At 34.4% G+C, this 18,574-nt stretch overlaps 1 protein-coding gene across 2 annotated transcripts in view; it reads right to left on the bottom strand.

Annotated features, from left to right (window-relative positions):
• Gcc2 (GRIP and coiled-coil domain containing 2) overlaps positions 1–18,574 on the bottom strand; it is a 48,775-nt gene that overhangs the window by 15,841 nt on the left and 14,360 nt on the right. For both annotated transcript variants that reach the window (XM_076832734.2, XM_076832735.2), the window contains 10 exons: positions 17,517–17,636; positions 16,936–17,100; positions 16,552–16,656; positions 15,457–15,619; positions 9,345–9,445; positions 9,175–9,252; positions 8,378–8,515; positions 7,452–7,573; positions 4,193–4,369; positions 842–1,059 (listed from right to left, as the gene is read on the bottom strand). In XM_076832734.2, the coding sequence (XP_076688849.2) occupies positions 842–1,059; positions 4,193–4,369; positions 7,452–7,573; positions 8,378–8,515; positions 9,175–9,252; positions 9,345–9,445; positions 15,457–15,619; positions 16,552–16,656; positions 16,936–17,100; positions 17,517–17,636 (1,387 nt within the window). The remainder of the gene's footprint in view (positions 1–841; positions 1,060–4,192; positions 4,370–7,451; positions 7,574–8,377; positions 8,516–9,174; positions 9,253–9,344; positions 9,446–15,456; positions 15,620–16,551; positions 16,657–16,935; positions 17,101–17,516; positions 17,637–18,574) is intronic.

Below are 18,574 nucleotides of genomic sequence, written 5' to 3' on the forward strand. Positions count from 1 at the left end.
CTCTACTGTTCTTTCAACCCTAAGTTGGCTCTCTGCCCTTTCTGAAGCATTTTCCTGGGGTTCTGATATTTCACCAACTGCTTATTTCCACTGTTCATTCCTAGAATACAACCTCTTGTGAGACTTATTTTTCCCTGGCTGATTACTTCCTATTTTGACTCTTAGTACATGTCAAAAGTCTCTGAAATTGTTTTCTGACACTGACAAGTGACCTGTAGCTGCTATGTTCCATTGACAACATTATCTGTGTGAAACAAACATAATAAAATTATGACTAAAGCATAGCATTAAGATGGTTGACAATTTCCCAATTCTTCCTGGGGGAATGCAAGATGTTGGGTATAGCTGAATTAAGACTCCAATGAATTAAAAATTAGAAAGGGAAAGCACTGTACTGGCCAACAATTCTACGAGTCAGTGCTGCTTCGCTCCTTGCTCTATCTCTTAATGGTTTTAGGAAAATTTGATATATTTTGATGATCTACAATGGAGAACATAAAGTATCCAGTGATGAATACTAGAGTTAGAGTATTTCTCATTACAATAAGTATGTCTTGAGTCAGAGAAAAAGAAATACTCATTTACATGGAAGACAATAAATTCATGAGAATCAGAATTTTAAGAGGTAACACAGGCTGCTCTAAGTATAATCCAGAAGGGTTCAAATGGTTAAAAAAGGTTCTTAGTAAGCAGAAATTCAAAATTTTTATCACAGAACTGATACTGGTTGCCATCTAGTAAATTCTGACTTTCTTGTGAATTTGTGAACAATGTGTGTATTCAAGTGACATCAATATGTGAAAAACACGAACAACTAGTACTTCCATGGGTACATACATACTTCTTGTGGTGGGTTCACTCTTGAGCTGGAAGAGTTGAGCTTCCACTTTAGAGAGCTGCTGCTGTAAAGTCTCCATTGTCTTTCTGTGCTCTTCTTGCAAATGTCGCACTTGATCTCTGAAGCTGTTGCGGAGGACCTCGTTCTGGGATGTTAGCTGACTTACCGTCTGAGCATGTTCGGACTTCAGCATCAGGTTCTCAGATTGTACTGAACATAACCTGAAGAGTGAAAGGAACTTAATTCATATATTGACTCAGCCTTTCTCAACTGGGTTCTGCAAAAGAATCCTGGGGACATCTAATAAGTGTATATATGAACCAACTTGTCGCCTATACATCTATAATGTACTGCTGTGTTAAAATCTAGATGACTAGCTGTCCTCTAGTTAGAAGTCTTTTTTTGTGTTCTACAGTTCAGATACAGAGCCTTGGTTCAGGGACTCTGTTGTGTGATTTAGGCAAGGAAATTTCTTAATGGTTCATCACAAATTAGGACTATATTTAGGGTATAACATACACTATCATAATTACCAAAATGCCTATCATCATCCTCAACATCTTCCTAGCTTATATAACATCTTTATTAAAATAATATTTTCTTTAAAGACATAATTTTTTTAGTTGAATATGGGCACAATGCCTTTATTTTATTTATTTATGTGGTGCTGAGGACTGAACCCAGTGCCCCACGCATGCAAGACAAGCAATCTACCAATGAGCCACAACCCCAGCCCTAAAATTATGCTTTTACAGTATGGAGATTCCTGGGAAAGCTGGGAATGGAACCACCATTTGACCCAGCTATCGCCCTCCTCGGACTATTCCCTGAGGACCTTAAAAGAGCATGCTATAGGGATACTGCCACATCAACGATCACAGCAGCACAATTCACAATAGCCAGACTGTGGAACCAACCTAGATGCCCTTCAATAGATGAATGGATAAAAAAAATGTGGCATCTATACACAATGGAGTATTATGCAGCACTAAAAAATGACAAAATCATGGAATTTGCAGGGAAATGGATGGCATTAGAGCAGATTATGCTAAGTGAACTAGCCAATCCTTAAAAAACAAATGCCAAATGTCTTCTTTGATTTAAGGAGAGCAACTAAGAACTGAACAGAGGGAAAGAGCATGAGGAAAATATTAACATTAAACTGAGACAAGTGATGGGAGGGAAAGGGAGAGAGAAGGGAAATTGCATGGAAACGGAAGGAAACCCTCATTGTTATACGAAATCACATATACGAGGCTGTGAGGGGAAAGGGCGGGGGAAGGGAGAGAAGCCATAGCTCTAGGAATTGCTCCAGCCATAGCTCTAGGAATTGCCAACTTTTAGCAGTTTTTTCATGTAATCAGCATGACACTAGTTAGTAGACCTTACACTTTGGGAATAACTACTTTTAATGATTTACTTGTAGTTTTAAAGTTTTATATGTTTGGTTTTGGTTAAAAAATTTTTTCCTTTTGAGTTTTTTGTTTCTTTGGTATTAGGATTGAAACCAGGGGCACAAGAAAGTTAAGGAAGAATTGTTAGGAAGTCACAACTTTCTAAGAGAATAAAGAAACACTTAAGAGCCAGGCAAGGCTTCCAGCTTTCAGGCGTATCAATGACACTTCTGAATTTACCCATGTGAAAACTAGATGAGCAAACCCCTTTCATATGGAATTGGGATGAAAATGCTAGTGAAAGTTCACTTTGCTATCCCATTTGTTACTGGGATGTTACATTACTTGGGCTCTCTGGATAATGTATGTAACAGGCTAGCATAATTAACACATTCCTCTGGAGCTGTTTTTATAATTTCATATAGAAAAAGTATAAATATTCAAACATTTAAATAACAGAGACCATCAAAGAAAGTATTTTTGAAGGAGGAAGGCCAATTTTTAGTATTTAAAAGAATACATAGTAGCTACTCAAAATATTCAATGGATGATTAAATCTTTAGAAGCATCAATTATTAATTGTCCTTTGTGTTAGCAATACTGGATACACATACACACACACGTGTATTATATACATATATATACATACACACTTATACACACACACACACACACATTTTTTTTTTTTTTTTTTGTGGTGGTATTAGAGATTCAGGGGATTGAATTTAGGGGTATTTTACCACTGAGCTATACCCCCATATATTTTTATTTGTTATTTTGAGACAGAGTTTCACTAAGTTACCAACTCTAGCCTCAAATTTGCAATCCTCCTGTATCAGCCTCTTGAGTCGCTAGGATTACAGGTATGTGCCACTGTACCTGGCTAGCAATGCTTTTGCAATAACTTTTCTATAGTAAAGAAAAAATGCTGAAAATTTCTGATGTAAATATCAAGTAAATGTAATTATTTATAAGCTAATCTAATGGGAACCCTGCTGATAGTAGTTAGAATGTTGGTAGATCTTCTCTGAAACTTTTGGTTTACGTGATTAACATATAAATTACATGTTAAAAAAAAAGTGTAAGCCAAGAAATCACTTCCTTTCCTTTTTCAGGTTAGCACAAGATGTATATACTATAAACATAATTTTGGCAGGTAAAGTACCCTAAAACCCTTCAGGAAAGACACTCAAAGAAGAACTCTTTCTCAGTGCCCTAAGATACAACAAATATTACCACCAACTTCCTATTATAGGAGGTCAAAAGTTCTTCTTTGCAATAAACTATTTATTCTGACTATATTCCTGAAGTCTAATAAAATATTGTAATGATTAACAAGATATGATAAGTTGAAAATAGAGTTGCAAAGATGAGCTGCATTTTATTTTTTAGTTAGAAGCTGTTTAAATGTTTTCCTTTGGAAATGAAGAAAAATGCTTATAATTTGACACTTGGGGTGGAAAGTAGCATTTTCTTTCTTCTGAGGCATTGTCTTTTGTGTTAACAGTATACACACACACACACACACATATATACATACACATGTATGCATATATATATACATATTATAATTTTGATATAATCCATGCAATATTCTATATAATATATATAATCCTTCCTCTTTTTTTGGTGGTACTGGGAATTGAACCCAAGGGCACTTTACTACTGAGCTATGTCCCCAGACCTTTATATTTTTTAAAAAAATTTTGAGACAGGGTTTTGGTGGTACCAACTATATACTAGTAACTCTTTTTAATAACACTAATATTCTAAAAATGACAAATAAAAAAACAATCCAAAGAGGGAGGCTTTATGGTAAATGAAACAAAGTTATTAAGCCTTTAGAAATGTCTACTTATTTTTAAATCTGTAGTTATTCCAAGGAGCAACATATTAGTAGTTCTAACAAAGAAACACTGCTGACTGCTACAAATAGCATTAGCGCTACTAGCAATCTTACTTTTCTCGAAGTTCCGCCTCTTTGGACACTGTTTCCTGAAGCATCCTGTTGTGCCTCTCCAGAAGAGTATCATGCTCAGACTGCAATGTCTGAAGTTCAGCTACATTAATCTGTAAGTTACTTTGGCTTTCTTGTAATTTGATTTTCAGTTGATCAATTAACATTTCCATGTGTTCCCTAAAATAGAAATAAATAGTTATAAAACATGAAAGGAGTGAAACTCCCTTTTGTGGTTTCCAATATATTTTAATCATTTAATCTTTCCATGTTATACTCATTATTATGAATGATTCTAAAGCAAATATAATTATTGTAAGGATTCAAAGAACAGGATTAGATATAATAAAAAAAGATGTTAGATTTTAAACCTCAGGTGCTATAAATTTACAAATAAGAAGTCTCTGAATTTTAAAAATTTATACAGTGGAATAGGACATTAAATAGCATCAAAATAGCTTATTTATGTTATGAATTATGCCATTAGTTAAAAAATAACCTACATAGTTCTATATTAACCATTATGAGAACTATATTTAGACCAAGCTACAGCGAAAGACAAGACCTGAAGAAAAGCAGGTCTTTTTAGAGTTAGAATAAAATTTAGATGAAAACAAATATTTAAAATCCATAATTTTGACACGATCCACACAATATTCTATTCATTTCTTTTTTTTTTTTTTTGAGAGAGAGAGAGAGAGAGAGAGAGAGAGAGAATTTTAATTTTAATTTTTTATTTTTTTTTTTAGTTTTCAGCGGACACAACATCTTTGTTTGTATGTGGTGCTGAGGATCGAACCTGGGACGCATGCATGCCAGGCGAGCACGCTACCGCTTGAGCCACATCCTCAGCCCCTCTATTCATTTCTTTAAAAAAAAGATTTCTTTTTTGTAGATGGACACAATACCTTTATTTTATTGATTTATTTTTATGTGGTGCTGAGGACTGAACCCAGTGCCTCATATGTGTAAGGCAAGTGTTCTATTAGTGAGCTACAACCCCAGTCCTATTCATTTCATTTTTTAAAAAAATAATGACTGTATAAGAAAGTAGAAAAAATGTAAAACATTTACATTCAAATGGTTGGAACCCAATCTTCAGGCATGCTCAAAAATGGCTCTTGAAAATGGTGACACTTTTTTCTAAGGCATCAAAATTATATCTTGGAGAAAAGGCAACCTTTTTTAACAAACGGTGCTCGGAAAACTATACAGCAATATGTAGAAACATAAAATTACACACCCACCCCCTCACCTTGCACAAAACTCAAATCAAAATGGATCAAAGACTTAGGAATTAGACCAGAAACTTTACAACTAGAAGAAAACATAGGGTCAATACTCCATCATATTGGTGCAGGCACCAACTTTGTTAATAAGACCTCCAAAGTGCAATAAATAATACAAAGTGGAACGCTATCAAACTAAAAAGTTTCTGCACAGCAAAGTAAATGAATTAAGAACATGAAGAAAGAACCTACAGAATGGAAGAAAATCTTTGCCAGCTACTCCTCCCCTACAGGAGATTAATATCTAGAATATACAAAGAACTCAAAAAACTTAACATAATAAAAACTCAAAACAAATAACTCAATCAATAAATAGACAAAAGAACTAAATAGAAACGTCTCAAAAGAAGAAACACAAATGGCCAACAAATATATGAAAAATATATGTTCTAACATCTCTAGCAATCAGGAAAATGCAAATCAAAACTACACTAAGATTTCATCTCCTTCTAGTCAGAATGGCAATGGTCAAGAATGTCAACACCACATGCTGGTGAAGTTCTGGGGAAAAAGAACCACTTGTGCATTGTTGGTGGGAATGCAGACTAGCACAACCACTCTGGAAAACAGTATGGAGACTCCTCAGTAAACTAGGGATGGAACCACCATATGTGACCCAGCTATCCCACTCTCTGCTATTTTCCCCAAAGCTCTTTAAACTTAGCATAGTGCAGAGATATGAATATATCTCTCAGTGTTTACAGCAGTACAATTCATATTAGCTAACTATGGAATCAACCCAGATGCCTCTCGGTAGATGGGATTAAGAAATTATGGTTTATATACACAATGGAGTTTTACTGAGCCATAAAAAGAATGAAATTAGGCATTTGCTGATAAATGGATGGAAATGGAGAATATCATGTTAAGTGAAACAGGCCAAACTCAGAAACTCAAAGGTTGAATGTTTTGTCTCAGATGTGGAAGCTACAGTAAAATAAAAGAAAGGAAGAGGGAAAGATAGGACTATACAAAGAACCAATCAAGAGCTAGGGCTATAGCTTAGTTGGCAAGTTTCAATCCCCAGCACCAAAAAAAAAAAAAAAAAAAAGAACCAATCAAGCCAGATGAGGTAGTGCACACCTGTAATCCCAGTGGCTCAGAGGGCTGAGGTTGAGGCAAGAGGATTGCAAGTTCAAAGCCAGCTTCAGCAAAAGTGAGGCACTAAGCAATTCAATGAGACCCTGTCTCTAAATAAAATACAAAATAGGGCTGGGGATGTGGCTCAGTGGTTGAGTACTCCTGAGTTCAATCCCTGGTACCTCCCCCCAAAAACTTAATCAAATATAAATTAATAGACTAGCAAAAGGAAGTCAAGTAGAGTAGAGAAGGAGAATGAGAAAAGGGAGGGAGGATGAGAGGGAAAGGGGGAGGGAAAAGGAAGGGATCATGAACTGAAATCAATTTCTATTGCATGTATGAGTTTCTTGGAATGAACTGAACTACTACATTCAACCTCTATTAAGAGAAGATCAAATTTTAGTCAAAGTGATGCCAAATGTTTGTTAGTAATTGTTAGGTTGGTTTGAGGTGGCTAAGGGAACAAAGGACCAGGCGACCAACACATGCAAAAGAACCACCAATCAGGTGTCGACAGAACCACCTGTCAATCAGCCAGGTCTCCTGACCAATCCTGGATCTCTGCAAGCTCCCCCGACCAACCCAGTAGGACAAGGAACTCTAAAAACCTCCCTTTCCTGTCCCAAGCCCTCCCTTCCTACCCTAAACCCAATAAAAATTCCAATCCGGCTGAGTCCTCTGGACCTGCTCTGTTGGACTGGAGGGTCTTGCCTGGGAACAAAACTCAATAAAGCCTTGTTCAGCAGCCTTTTAATCTGCCTGCTTTTGGTCACCGGTCCCTGACCTTACAGTAATAATATATATAAAATTCTATAGTTGAAAGAAATCAAAATGCGATTTTCAACCTACTTGGTGAAGAACCTGTGTTTCATGTTTTTTTTTAAAGACTTTACCTTTCTTGTTTAGCTCCTTCACTTTCAGCCTGAGACACAGATTTGTTTTTCTGTTGTTTTAGAACGTTGTGAACTCTGACTTTGTAGCTCTCAAATTCAGAATTTATAGCAGCTTGTTCTGCCTATGATATTTAAAAGAAAACATTTTCTATTATAACATGATTCCCCCCCCAAAAAAATAACATGATCCCATTTTCTTCTAGGTTAACAAACTAAGATGAAAATTTGTTTTTGAAAATGAATAGCTAAGATTCATTTTAGCCTCAATTAACTTCATAAAAAGTACTCTTCTGTTGGTCTTACACTTTTTTAAAGCCTTTCAAGGATATAATTTTGTCTAACAAGAAATTCTTAGATTTATTGACTACCCATAAACTTTGCAATACACTATTTGCTTTTGTAATTTTATAAAGTTTTTTTTTACTTATACGTTAAATTCTATGTCATCCACTGAAGTGATTGGTAAATTTCCACAACACTACTGCAAGATCATTTATATAAGAGCTGTACCTCTATAAAATTACTGTATCATTTCTAATTGTTTTGTATGTTGAAGACAAAAAGGTTCCTATGAACACTCTATTAGAATGTCATTTTATAACTTGTAAGTCCTCAGATTCATAATACTTTTAAAATAAAAAGGTTTTACAAATAAGTGATTTTCTTTCATACATAAATTACACAACAAGATTTAAATGGAAACAATATGTGTTCACATTTTTCTTTTTAGCAAAAATTGCTATTCAAATGATTCTTAAGGTGAGGATGCACTTTGGGGTAGAGTAGGCTGAGCCAGACCAAGAGCTCATTTAGTTAAGTGCCCTTAACTGCAAAACAATGAAAAGGAGATCACAGCCCTGAGTAAACTGCTCACTAGCAGTTAATAAAATCCCCTTGGGAAGAGGCTTCTGTTATGAAGGACACACCTGTGCAGCACGGCTCTCTTCCTGCAGTGCAGCCACTCTCTGCTGGTACGCACTCACTGTGCGTTGGTGCTGCTCTGCAGAGGTCTTCAGGTGCTCATGAAGTTTGTGTTTCTCAGATGTTATTTCTGCGAGTTGAATCTAAAAGGTAAAAGTTTTAAGCTTAGCTCTGGTGATTCATATCTTCACTGGTTAAAGATATTTTCCTTAAAACATGAACTTTGAGATAAGTATATATAAATGATAGAATTAAGTAGTGAAAAAAATTTAGGTATAATTTATTATTATTAAAAAAGTAAAGCAATATGAAAAGACTATTTATTATGCTAAGGTGATTTACTTTTTCTTAAACCAACATTAATCAAGAAATCAATCCCCCAAATACCAGATTGCATATTTAACACCTCAAAACATTTTATACACCCACACACACAAATATATTTTAAACAAATATATGAAACTATTTCATGAATTGCTTTGTGTCAATGCAACATCATTCAGAGGATTCAGATGAGGTTTGAGGCTATATTTATTTTATTATGAACTATGTTCTTCATTTATTTTATTATGAACTATATTCTTCAAATGCATGAAAATAATCTGGCCTGAACTATGGTTTTATACTACCTGATTTACTGCTTCTACTTCCTCAAAATGTTGAGAAATCCTTTTCAATATCCTTAGAAGGTAATTCCTTACAGGATAAATAAAATCCCTAGAAAATAACTCATTTCAATATGGATTTTTTTTTTTTTTTTTTTTTTTTTTTTTTAAATCTTAAAAAGTACAAGGAAACTTACTTTGTAGACTTCCACTTGCTGTTGACTGGCTTCCAGCTCACCCTTTAATGATGCTTGAAGTATTAAATGATCAGTTTCCTACAGAATGAGAATCTTGGTTAAATTAAAAAATAAAATTATTAATAAACCATGAATACATATTAAAATGCAAAATGAATAAATTAACATACTGCCTGCTTTGAATCTGCTAGTTCCTTTTTTGTTTTCACAAGTAACTGCTTGATTTTGGTGTTTTTTTCTTCATACTGTTGCACTGAAGACTGTAGTGAAGCTATCACGGGAAATAATTTCAGCAGAAAGAGATGAAATAGTTTTTAATGAGTGAATATAAATATGTCAATGATGAGTCTTTTCTTTGTATTAAGTTACCTTTGTATTAACTTGTTTGAGCTTTTTATTATGATATATTTCAAACATACTTGACAGTAGTAACTAAGGTACAGTAAACTCCAATGGACCATCATCCAACTGAACAATTACCAATACACCCAATCTTATCTCACCCAGACAAGGAGTCAGCAAAGTGTAACCCACAGGCTATTTTTGTGAATACAGTTCTATTAGAACAGCAAGGCTCATTCATTCAAAACAGTCTATGGCTGCATTTGTGCTAAGACAGTGACTTGAGTAATCTCCACAGAGACTGTGCAGCCCATAAAGCCTAAAATATTTACTATCCAGCTCTTTATGGAAAAAGTCTGTCAACCCCTGACCTATACCTTACCTACTCTCTGAATCTCCTCTGGATTACTTTAAAGCAAATCTGTTCATCTGTAAATATTCAGGGTATATCTCTAAAATAAAGGTCTATATTTGCTCTATCTCTAAAAGATAAGAAATCTACTTTAAATAAGTACCTCAAAAGAGAGTCTGAATATTTACAACTCTATCATATTAGAGGCACATTCCTGCTTGGTCATCTGCTTTTCTTATAGTAACTCGACGTTTTTTTAAAAAAAAAAATTAGCTGTAGATAGATACAATATCTTTTTCGTCTTTTATTTATTTATTTTTATGTGGTGCTGAGGATTGAACCCAGTGCTTCATGCGTGCGAGGCAAGTGCTCTACCCCTGAACTACAACCCTAGCCTGCAGATGTTTTTTGTGAGAGGGACTGTCAGTAAAAGAGAGCACACTAAGGAGCCAATCAAATCATAATAAAGAAGAAACTTTGCTGCTTACAGAGGCAAAGAAGGAGCAAATATCAAGTAGGAATAAGTGGATTAATTGTGTAGGCCACAAGGAGCCTCTGCAATGAGCAGGACAAATCTGGCTGCAGTCTGTTATAAAATAAACCAAGACTATGTAACAGTGACTTTGTGGTCTCTGAAGCTTCAGAGATTTACAATTTGGTCATTTACAGAAAAAGTGTGCTTAACTCCTGATCTAGACTACTTACATGGACACTATGTGGTTGGACTGTTGAAAAATCATATAAGCAATGATTAACCGTACAAACTTAGATTCACACACATAGATTACATTACCTGGCAAACAGGAACAGGAGTGTCTTAACTATACTTTGGTAGTAAACCTAATTCAGTTATTTCCTAGCAAATATTTATCCAGTTCTGAAAAGTATTTTATAAAGTCCAAATTACATATGAAGTCTTACAAAGTGCTCTAGGGGTTATAATAAGCAAGATAGCACTATTTAAAAGTCAGAAAGAAAAACAAAAGGTTACATAGCTCCACGTCTAAAGTTCATATTCACTTTATGTGAAGCTCTGAGGGAGATTTCACAGAACAGGAAGCATGTAGGATTAGAATCAGGATTTTAGTCTTAAATGCTTCCTGTTCTAGGAGGATAGGCATGAAAGAAATGAGGAAAATGAGGCATGAAAAGAGAATCACAGTAGATGAAATACACACTTGTGGAAAACATCATGTCTCAAGAAAGCTTACAGCCTTCTTTACAAGCTGTGCGAATAATGAGAATCAAACTGAAAAGTTAGAAGGGGACCACATGATGAAGGGTTTGAAATCAGGATGAACCTACCTTGATTTATAAGGCAGAGTGAACAAACTACATTAATTTTTTTTTTAGTTGTAGATGGTCACAATACCTTTGTTTTATTTATTTATGTGGTACTGAGGATCGAACTCAGTGCCCCACGCATGCGAAGCATGTGCTCTACAACTGAGCCACATCTCCAGCCCTTTTTGTTTTTTATTTTGAGACAGAGTCTCCCTAAGTTGCTGAAGTTGGACTTGAACTTCCTATTTCCCCACCCCAGCCTCTCTGGTCCCGGGATTACAGGTATGCAGCACTGCACCTGGCTGGAACACTATCTTAATGCTTCCTTTTCTGCTAAAAGTCCTTAGGCCAGCAATTCAAGGATTTCACTGTCATGAGGTTGGTAACTTTTCCCAGATTCTCTTATCATCTAAATACTCCAACATAGCAGACTATCTTCCCCATCTTTGAAAGTGAACTGAATACTTCACCTCAGTATTCATATCCTTCATAAACAGAATAAAAAATACATATAAAATCTAAAAGAATGTTTTTTTACACGATGTGGTACCAGGAAAAGCTGTTTCTTCATAAGCTTGATTTATTATTGTGGATACTATAAACCTTGTAACTGATGTTTCTGCCTTTCTTCTGGTTTCTAGGATGCTAAAAGTCAAATTTAAGGGAGACCTCTAGCAAAAGCACAGAAGATGTATACTTTATGTTTTAATCTTTTATCTGACTCAACTGTTGAGATCTATCTCAATGTTTTCTTTCATGCTAATCCCTCATCACTTATATCTAAAATTTTATTGTATGGTAATATCTTTGTAGCCACCTTAAATTATTTTATGGAAATTCTGCTTCTTGCTCTGAGTAACTGTTAACAGTCTAGACTTCCCTTCCTGTCATAAACTAGGAAATGAAACAAAATACATAAAAAAAAAAAACTTTTCTGACTTCAGACAATGAGCAGTGCAGGACTGTGATTCCCTGAGAGAAGGTAAACAAACATGGTAAACCTTGTTACTTGTCTTAACTCTGCACAGAAACAGTTTCTGGACTGGTGCAGGGATGTTAATCTGAAATAGAGCTGGTCATCTGAAATGCAAAGAACTGCTGTGGAAAGAACAATAAATGGTGAGTTGTAATCTGGACAACTCTTAGGGATATAAATCAGATGAATCTCTACCAGCCAGAGTGAAGAGACTTTGCAGTAGAACTTTAATGAGCACCACCTTAGTGGTAGGTTGAACCAGACCTATAACCAGACCTACACTCATCCTAAAGGACATGAGAAATAATTCATAAAAATACAAAACTTAAGTACAAATAACTTGAATGTTGAAGTTTTTAAATGAACACAAAAATATCTAGCATTCAGCAATGAAAAAGTCACATCTAAATTTTTATTTACAAAGAAGCAGAATAATGTTATTTACAGGAAGGAGGGAAGAAAAATGAATGAATCAATCAACAAAAATAAACAAGAAAGTAAATCCAGAAAGAGTGAAATTAGCAAAAAAGGGCATCAAAATAGTTATTAAATATGCTCAAGAATTTAAGGAAAACAAACATATAGAGAAGAGAGAAATGGAAAATATATTTTAAAAAATGGAAATTGTAGAAATGAAATATGCAAAATCTAAAGTAGACATATTGCTGAATGGGATTAACAAATACCATAGATCAGAGAATTTGAAGACACAGTGATAGAACTATCCAAAAAGAAGTTCAGAAAGTACAAAAATCAAACAAGCAAGCAAGAAAACAAACAGAAGGGGGGGGAAAAAAAAAAGGGAATAGAGTATCACTGACCTGCGGAACTATATCAAGTGGTCTAAAATATCTAATTAGAGTCCTGGGGATGGGTTGGGGTAGTTTGGACAAAAAAAAAAAAAAAAAAAGGAAATAATGGCCAAAATGTACCAAACTTGAAAAAAAATTATAAAAACCCTATACATCCTAGAAGCTGAATAAACACAAGCAGGATACAAAAAAAGGGAAAAAATATACCATAGAATTCTATACCCAGCAAAAGCATCTTTTGGAAATGAAGGCAGAGTAAAGACTTTTTCTAACAAACCAAAGCTGAAAGAATTAATTGACAGTAGCTTATGGGCTACAAGATATAAGAAGCTATTCAGCAAAAGGAAAGTCATACCTAATGAAATTTGAATATACACAAAGGAACAAAGAACACCAGAAATGGCAAATATGTGGCTAAATACTGAAAAAATTCCTAAATTTTAATTTTTTTAAAAAATAGGAGTTGGTAAGCTTCTCCTAAGAGGTTGAATAATAAATAATATAGTATTGTCAGCCATTAATCTCTGTTTCATCTGTGCTGTTGACACACAATAACAGCCAGACACTATAAAAAAATTAACATGGCTTGTTTCAATAAAACTTTATTTATAAAAACAGGAAGCTGGCCTGTGGGCCATAGTGTGCTGACTTCTGCTTTAAAAAATAACTATTGGGGCTAGGGATATGGCTCAAGCGATACCGCAATCGCCTGGCATGCGTGCAACCGGGTTTGATCCTCAGCACCACATACAAAGATGTTGTGTCTGCCGAAAACTAAATTAATAAATATTTTAAAAATTCTCTCTCTCTCTCTCTCTCTCTCTCTCTCTTTAAAAAAAAAATAAATAAAATAAAATTAGAGTCAGTGGCCTTAAAAAAAAATAACTATTATAGGAGCTGGGATTGTGGCTCAGTGGTAGAGTGCACATCTAGCACATGGGAGGCACTGGGTTCGATCTTCAATAAACGTATTGTGTCCAACTACAACTTAAAAAAAAAAGAAAAGAAAAGTTTGAGACTAGCCTCATTAACTAAGTGAGGTCCTGTCTCAAAATTAAAAAAAAAAAAAAAATTTAAAGAAGAAGATGACTATTACTGGGTATGGTGGCATGTGCCTGTAATCCCTGCAGCTCAGGAGGCTAAGGCAGGAGAATTGTGGGTTCAAAGCCAGCATCAGCAACTTAGCAATACCCTGAGCAGCTCAGTGACACCGGGTCTCTAAATAAAATATTTTAAAAAGGACCAGGGATGTGGCTCAGTGTTGAATGCCTCTGGGTTTAATCCTTGATACCAAAAACAAAGAACACCAAACAAATAAATAAACCCAAAACTATTTTCAAACAAAAATGACAATTCTGAATTGAATTAAAAGATGAATATAACATTCATTCATGAGATGCAACTAAAGAATGCCTAAAGGGAAAATCATAGTTTTCAATGCTAACAACAGAAAATATTTTATGGACTCAGGTGTGGACCAGTTTTTTCTAAGACAAGAAGACTGCTAGTTCGAGGCCAGCCTTGGCAACTTATTGAGACTCTGTCTCAAAACAAAAAATAAGAAGGGCTGGGAATAAAGCTCAGTGGTAGAGTGCCTATGGGGTTCAATACTCAGTTAACTCCCACATTAGAAAAAAATTATGGATAAAATGGATAGAATTACATTAAAAAGAAATGCTTCACTGTAAGGGTTCTGTGTTTGGGACTGGGGTCTCTGATGACTTCATGGCTGTGGCATGCTTAGCTGTTAGGAAAGTTTCTGTGCAAAGGTATGGAATGCCTAGCTGTTATAGCAATGCCCTATATGAGAAGGCTCTGTGCTACAGTCTTATCAGCCTAGACCTTCATCTCAGGCACACAGCTCCTGGGAATAAACTCTCTTGTTACAAGACAATCATAATGTTTCACCAAGCTCTGCTGAGCCTGACCCTGTCCACAAAACAGTAACTTTTAAACAATGGACTTTCTTGAGAGAGACACAAGCTCCTAACATTGCACATTGCAACTATAGTACAATATGCTGCATAATGTTGCTAACTCTGTAATCAGTCTAATGACACAATGAACAATAATGTACTAATGATGCCAGTGACCTAATGTAACCTATTGATATAAATAAAGCTGGCAGCTTGGGCAAGAGGCCTTCATGTCATTTTGCTACCCTGCCATTCTGCCACTTTGCCTCTGCACCTTCAGTCTCCTTTTGTTTTCTTTGCATTTCATTACTATTTAAATTTTCCTAATCTGTTGACAATCAGCAAATCTTGGACAAAGATTACTTGTATCTTCATATTATTCACATAACAAAAACTTTAAGAATAAACACTAGCATGCACTGTCAAGACACACAGTCAAGCACCAGCATGGACTGTAAAAACCTTAATGGCAAATGGTTTTACATTCCTTCTGGTCCTAAACAATGGTTAGCACTATGTTAGACACACCCAGTAATGCCCCTTCCCCAAACCTGTTACAATGAAACAATTTTAACATAAAGTGAATTTCATTTTACTCACTCATTTCTTCTTGTAGGTTTTCTTGTTTCTGTTTTTGAATTTTTATTTCTTGCTCCAAATCCTCTATCTTGCTATTTTTATTATTTAACTTTTGATTTAGTTCTTTCATCAAACGTTCATAATCGGCTATTTCCATATTCATCAATGTAGTTTGTTGGGCATCCTGCACATTTTATAAAAGATTCAGTTATTAATTTCATTTGTTAGAATGCTAACATGATGCCGTAGGAATTAACAGGTTGTTATGCTCTTCTACAATACAGAATAGTGTAAAAAGTAATGAAGAAAATAGAATTGGATATTTAAGTTTCTAATTTCATAAAATCAAATATATATATTTTAACAGCTTAACTCAATTTTCTTAGCTATACTGTATTTCATTAAAAAAACTTTCATTAACCATAACTAGTAATTCAAGTCTTGTGGGGACTCTTATTTATGAAATATTACTATTATTTTTTTGGTACTGAGGATTGGACTCAGAGGTGCTTAACCACTGAGCCACATCCCCAGCCCCTTTTTAATATTTTATTTAGAGAGAGGGTCTCATTGAGTTGCTAAGTGCCTTGCTAAGTTGCTGAGGCTGGCTTTGAACTCGTGATCCTCCTCCTGAATGCTGGGATAATGGGTACGCACCACTGCAGCCAGCTGAAATATTAATATTTTAAGTGGCTCTTATAGTACTTTTCTTTTGACTTTAACTAAATCTTCATAGATCACATAACAATCATGTATAGAAAATGATATATCAAATCAAACTCTGATAATTCATAAGCCCAGATTCTTCTGAAAAGACAGAGAAATGAATTAAAATTCCAATTTATTGGGGTTGACAATTTATGAGGGTTATTTTAGTACCATAAACAACATTTAAAAATATTTCTTTTTGATATGTACAGAGTAGCTTCATAATATGAACAATGAGATCAGTTTTCTTTTCTTTTTAGCAACATTTAAATTTTTTTTCATAATTGTTGATAGATCTTTATTTTATTTATTTATATGTGGTGCTCACACATGCCAGGCAAGTGCGCTACCACTGAGCCACAGTCCCAGCCCATGAAATCAGTTTTCAATCTTGGTGTTTTATTTTACCTTTTTAACCAGCTCTAGTTCTTGCATAGTTTTCTGAAGCTGTTTCTTTTCCTTTTGAAGTTGTACCTGAAGTTCTTCGAGTTCTTTTATAGTACTGGAATGTTCCTAAAATTAAAAATACCGCCCCCCCAATTCCATCAACATTAAAAAAAGTACGTGTGTTAGGGGTTATAAAATAAATCTGATACACAAACACTCAAAAACTTTGGTGACCTTTCAATATTTACAGAATAAACATGCAAATATCACATCTTAGATTCTCAGAATTAGAGCTGGCATACATAAAGCAATTAATTAAAGATTCAATTGAGTCGTTTCCTCAAATGATATTTTGGTAAAAATATCACTATATATACGTGAATCATCTCACAGGATTGTTTTTACCTTTATCTTCTGTTCCTTCTGAAGTTTTTCCGTTTCCAATTCTTTGTCCACCATTGCTTTGGCTTTTTGGACTTCTAAAATCTGTAATTCTAATAACTTGGCATTAGACTGTAGTGTTTCAATACGAGCCAGGAGATCTTCATTATCAGAATTTAGTTTTTCACACTGGAATGACAAATGATTCATTTTTGTAAACATGCAAAAAATATATTTAAGAGAGGAAGAAAAGGTACATTAATAAGAATATTGGCATACTGTGAAAAATGAAAATTTCAAAATAAATTCCACAGGACACAATGTTAAGTTTCAAAACCATCAGTGTTAATATTTATATGGCAAAATTTATAAAAGACAAGATGCATCTATCAAGTAAAAGATGAAAATGAAAAACAACAGGAACAAAACAAATCCAGTGGGACTGAGATCAGAGCAATAAGTTATTGTTTTGTTAAATTCATCTCCTGATTCGGGGTGGGGGGGAGAAATACTGTTCCTGATTGTATTTTAATTTTATGCAAAAAGTATTGGAGATTAAAATATATTAAAATTTTCATGTCTGAATTTACTTAATTTAAAATTACCTGAAAAGTTGAATTTCTTAATTGTTTAGTAAGATCTTCTACTTGATGTTCAAAATTACTAGCACGTTCTTTTTCCACATCCAACTGCTCTGATTGCTTATCATATTCTAATAAAAGATTCTTCAATAAAAGACAAAAATATTTAACTTTAAGTTATTATTATTCATTCAATAGGTCAGATTGTACAATCAATAAAGCCTAACGTAAAATGTATAAGTCCATTTGAGATGTTAAATATTTACATATAAAAATATGACAAGATTAATATTCTTAATATTTAAAGAGATCTTAAAACCCCAAATTTAAAATTTATATATGAGCTTATCCATCTTTCATGATATATATATATATTATATATATATAATTTTTTTTGGTGCTGGGGACTGAACCCAGGGCCTTGTGCATGCAAGGCAAGCACTCTACCAACTAAGCTATATCCCAGCCTGCTCCTTTATATTTTAAGAGGCTTTATAATCTAATCTAATAATTTCCTTCAGAGGAAGACCAGGTATACTAATTTAATAAAGTTCAATTTACCAATCTATAGAAGTTACTTAAATTGCTTTTAAATTTAAAAAGTCTTTTGTAACAGAAGTCAGTCAAAGGATCAAGTCTTTTATTCTAGATTAAAAAAAAAATACTTTTCAAAAATCCTAATCCACCCAGAATTATTTTGGTGTGTGCAATAAAATAAAAAATTGATTAAATCCTCTCAATAGCTTTCTAATTCCTTCTTTTGGCACTGGGGATGAATTTACATCCCTAGTTCTTATTATTTTTATTTTGAGACAGGGTCTTGCTAAGTTGCTCAACTTGGCCTGTAACTTGGGATCTTTCTGCCTCAGCCTCTGAAGTGACTGGGATCATAGGCTTGTGCCACTGTGCCTGGTTACCAATTCTTTCTTTTTCTTTGTTAACAGAGACATAACCAGAGATGCTTAACCCCTGAGGCATATCCCCAGCCTTTTTTTTTTTTTTTTTATTTAGAGACAGGATCTCACTAAGTTGCTTCGGGTCCCAACTAAGTCTTTGAACTTGTGATACTCCTGCCTCTGAAA

Source organism: Callospermophilus lateralis, chromosome 14 (genome assembly GCF_048772815.1).
Source record: "Callospermophilus lateralis isolate mCalLat2 chromosome 14, mCalLat2.hap1, whole genome shotgun sequence".
NCBI classification, from domain to species: Eukaryota; Metazoa; Chordata; class Mammalia; order Rodentia; family Sciuridae; genus Callospermophilus; species Callospermophilus lateralis.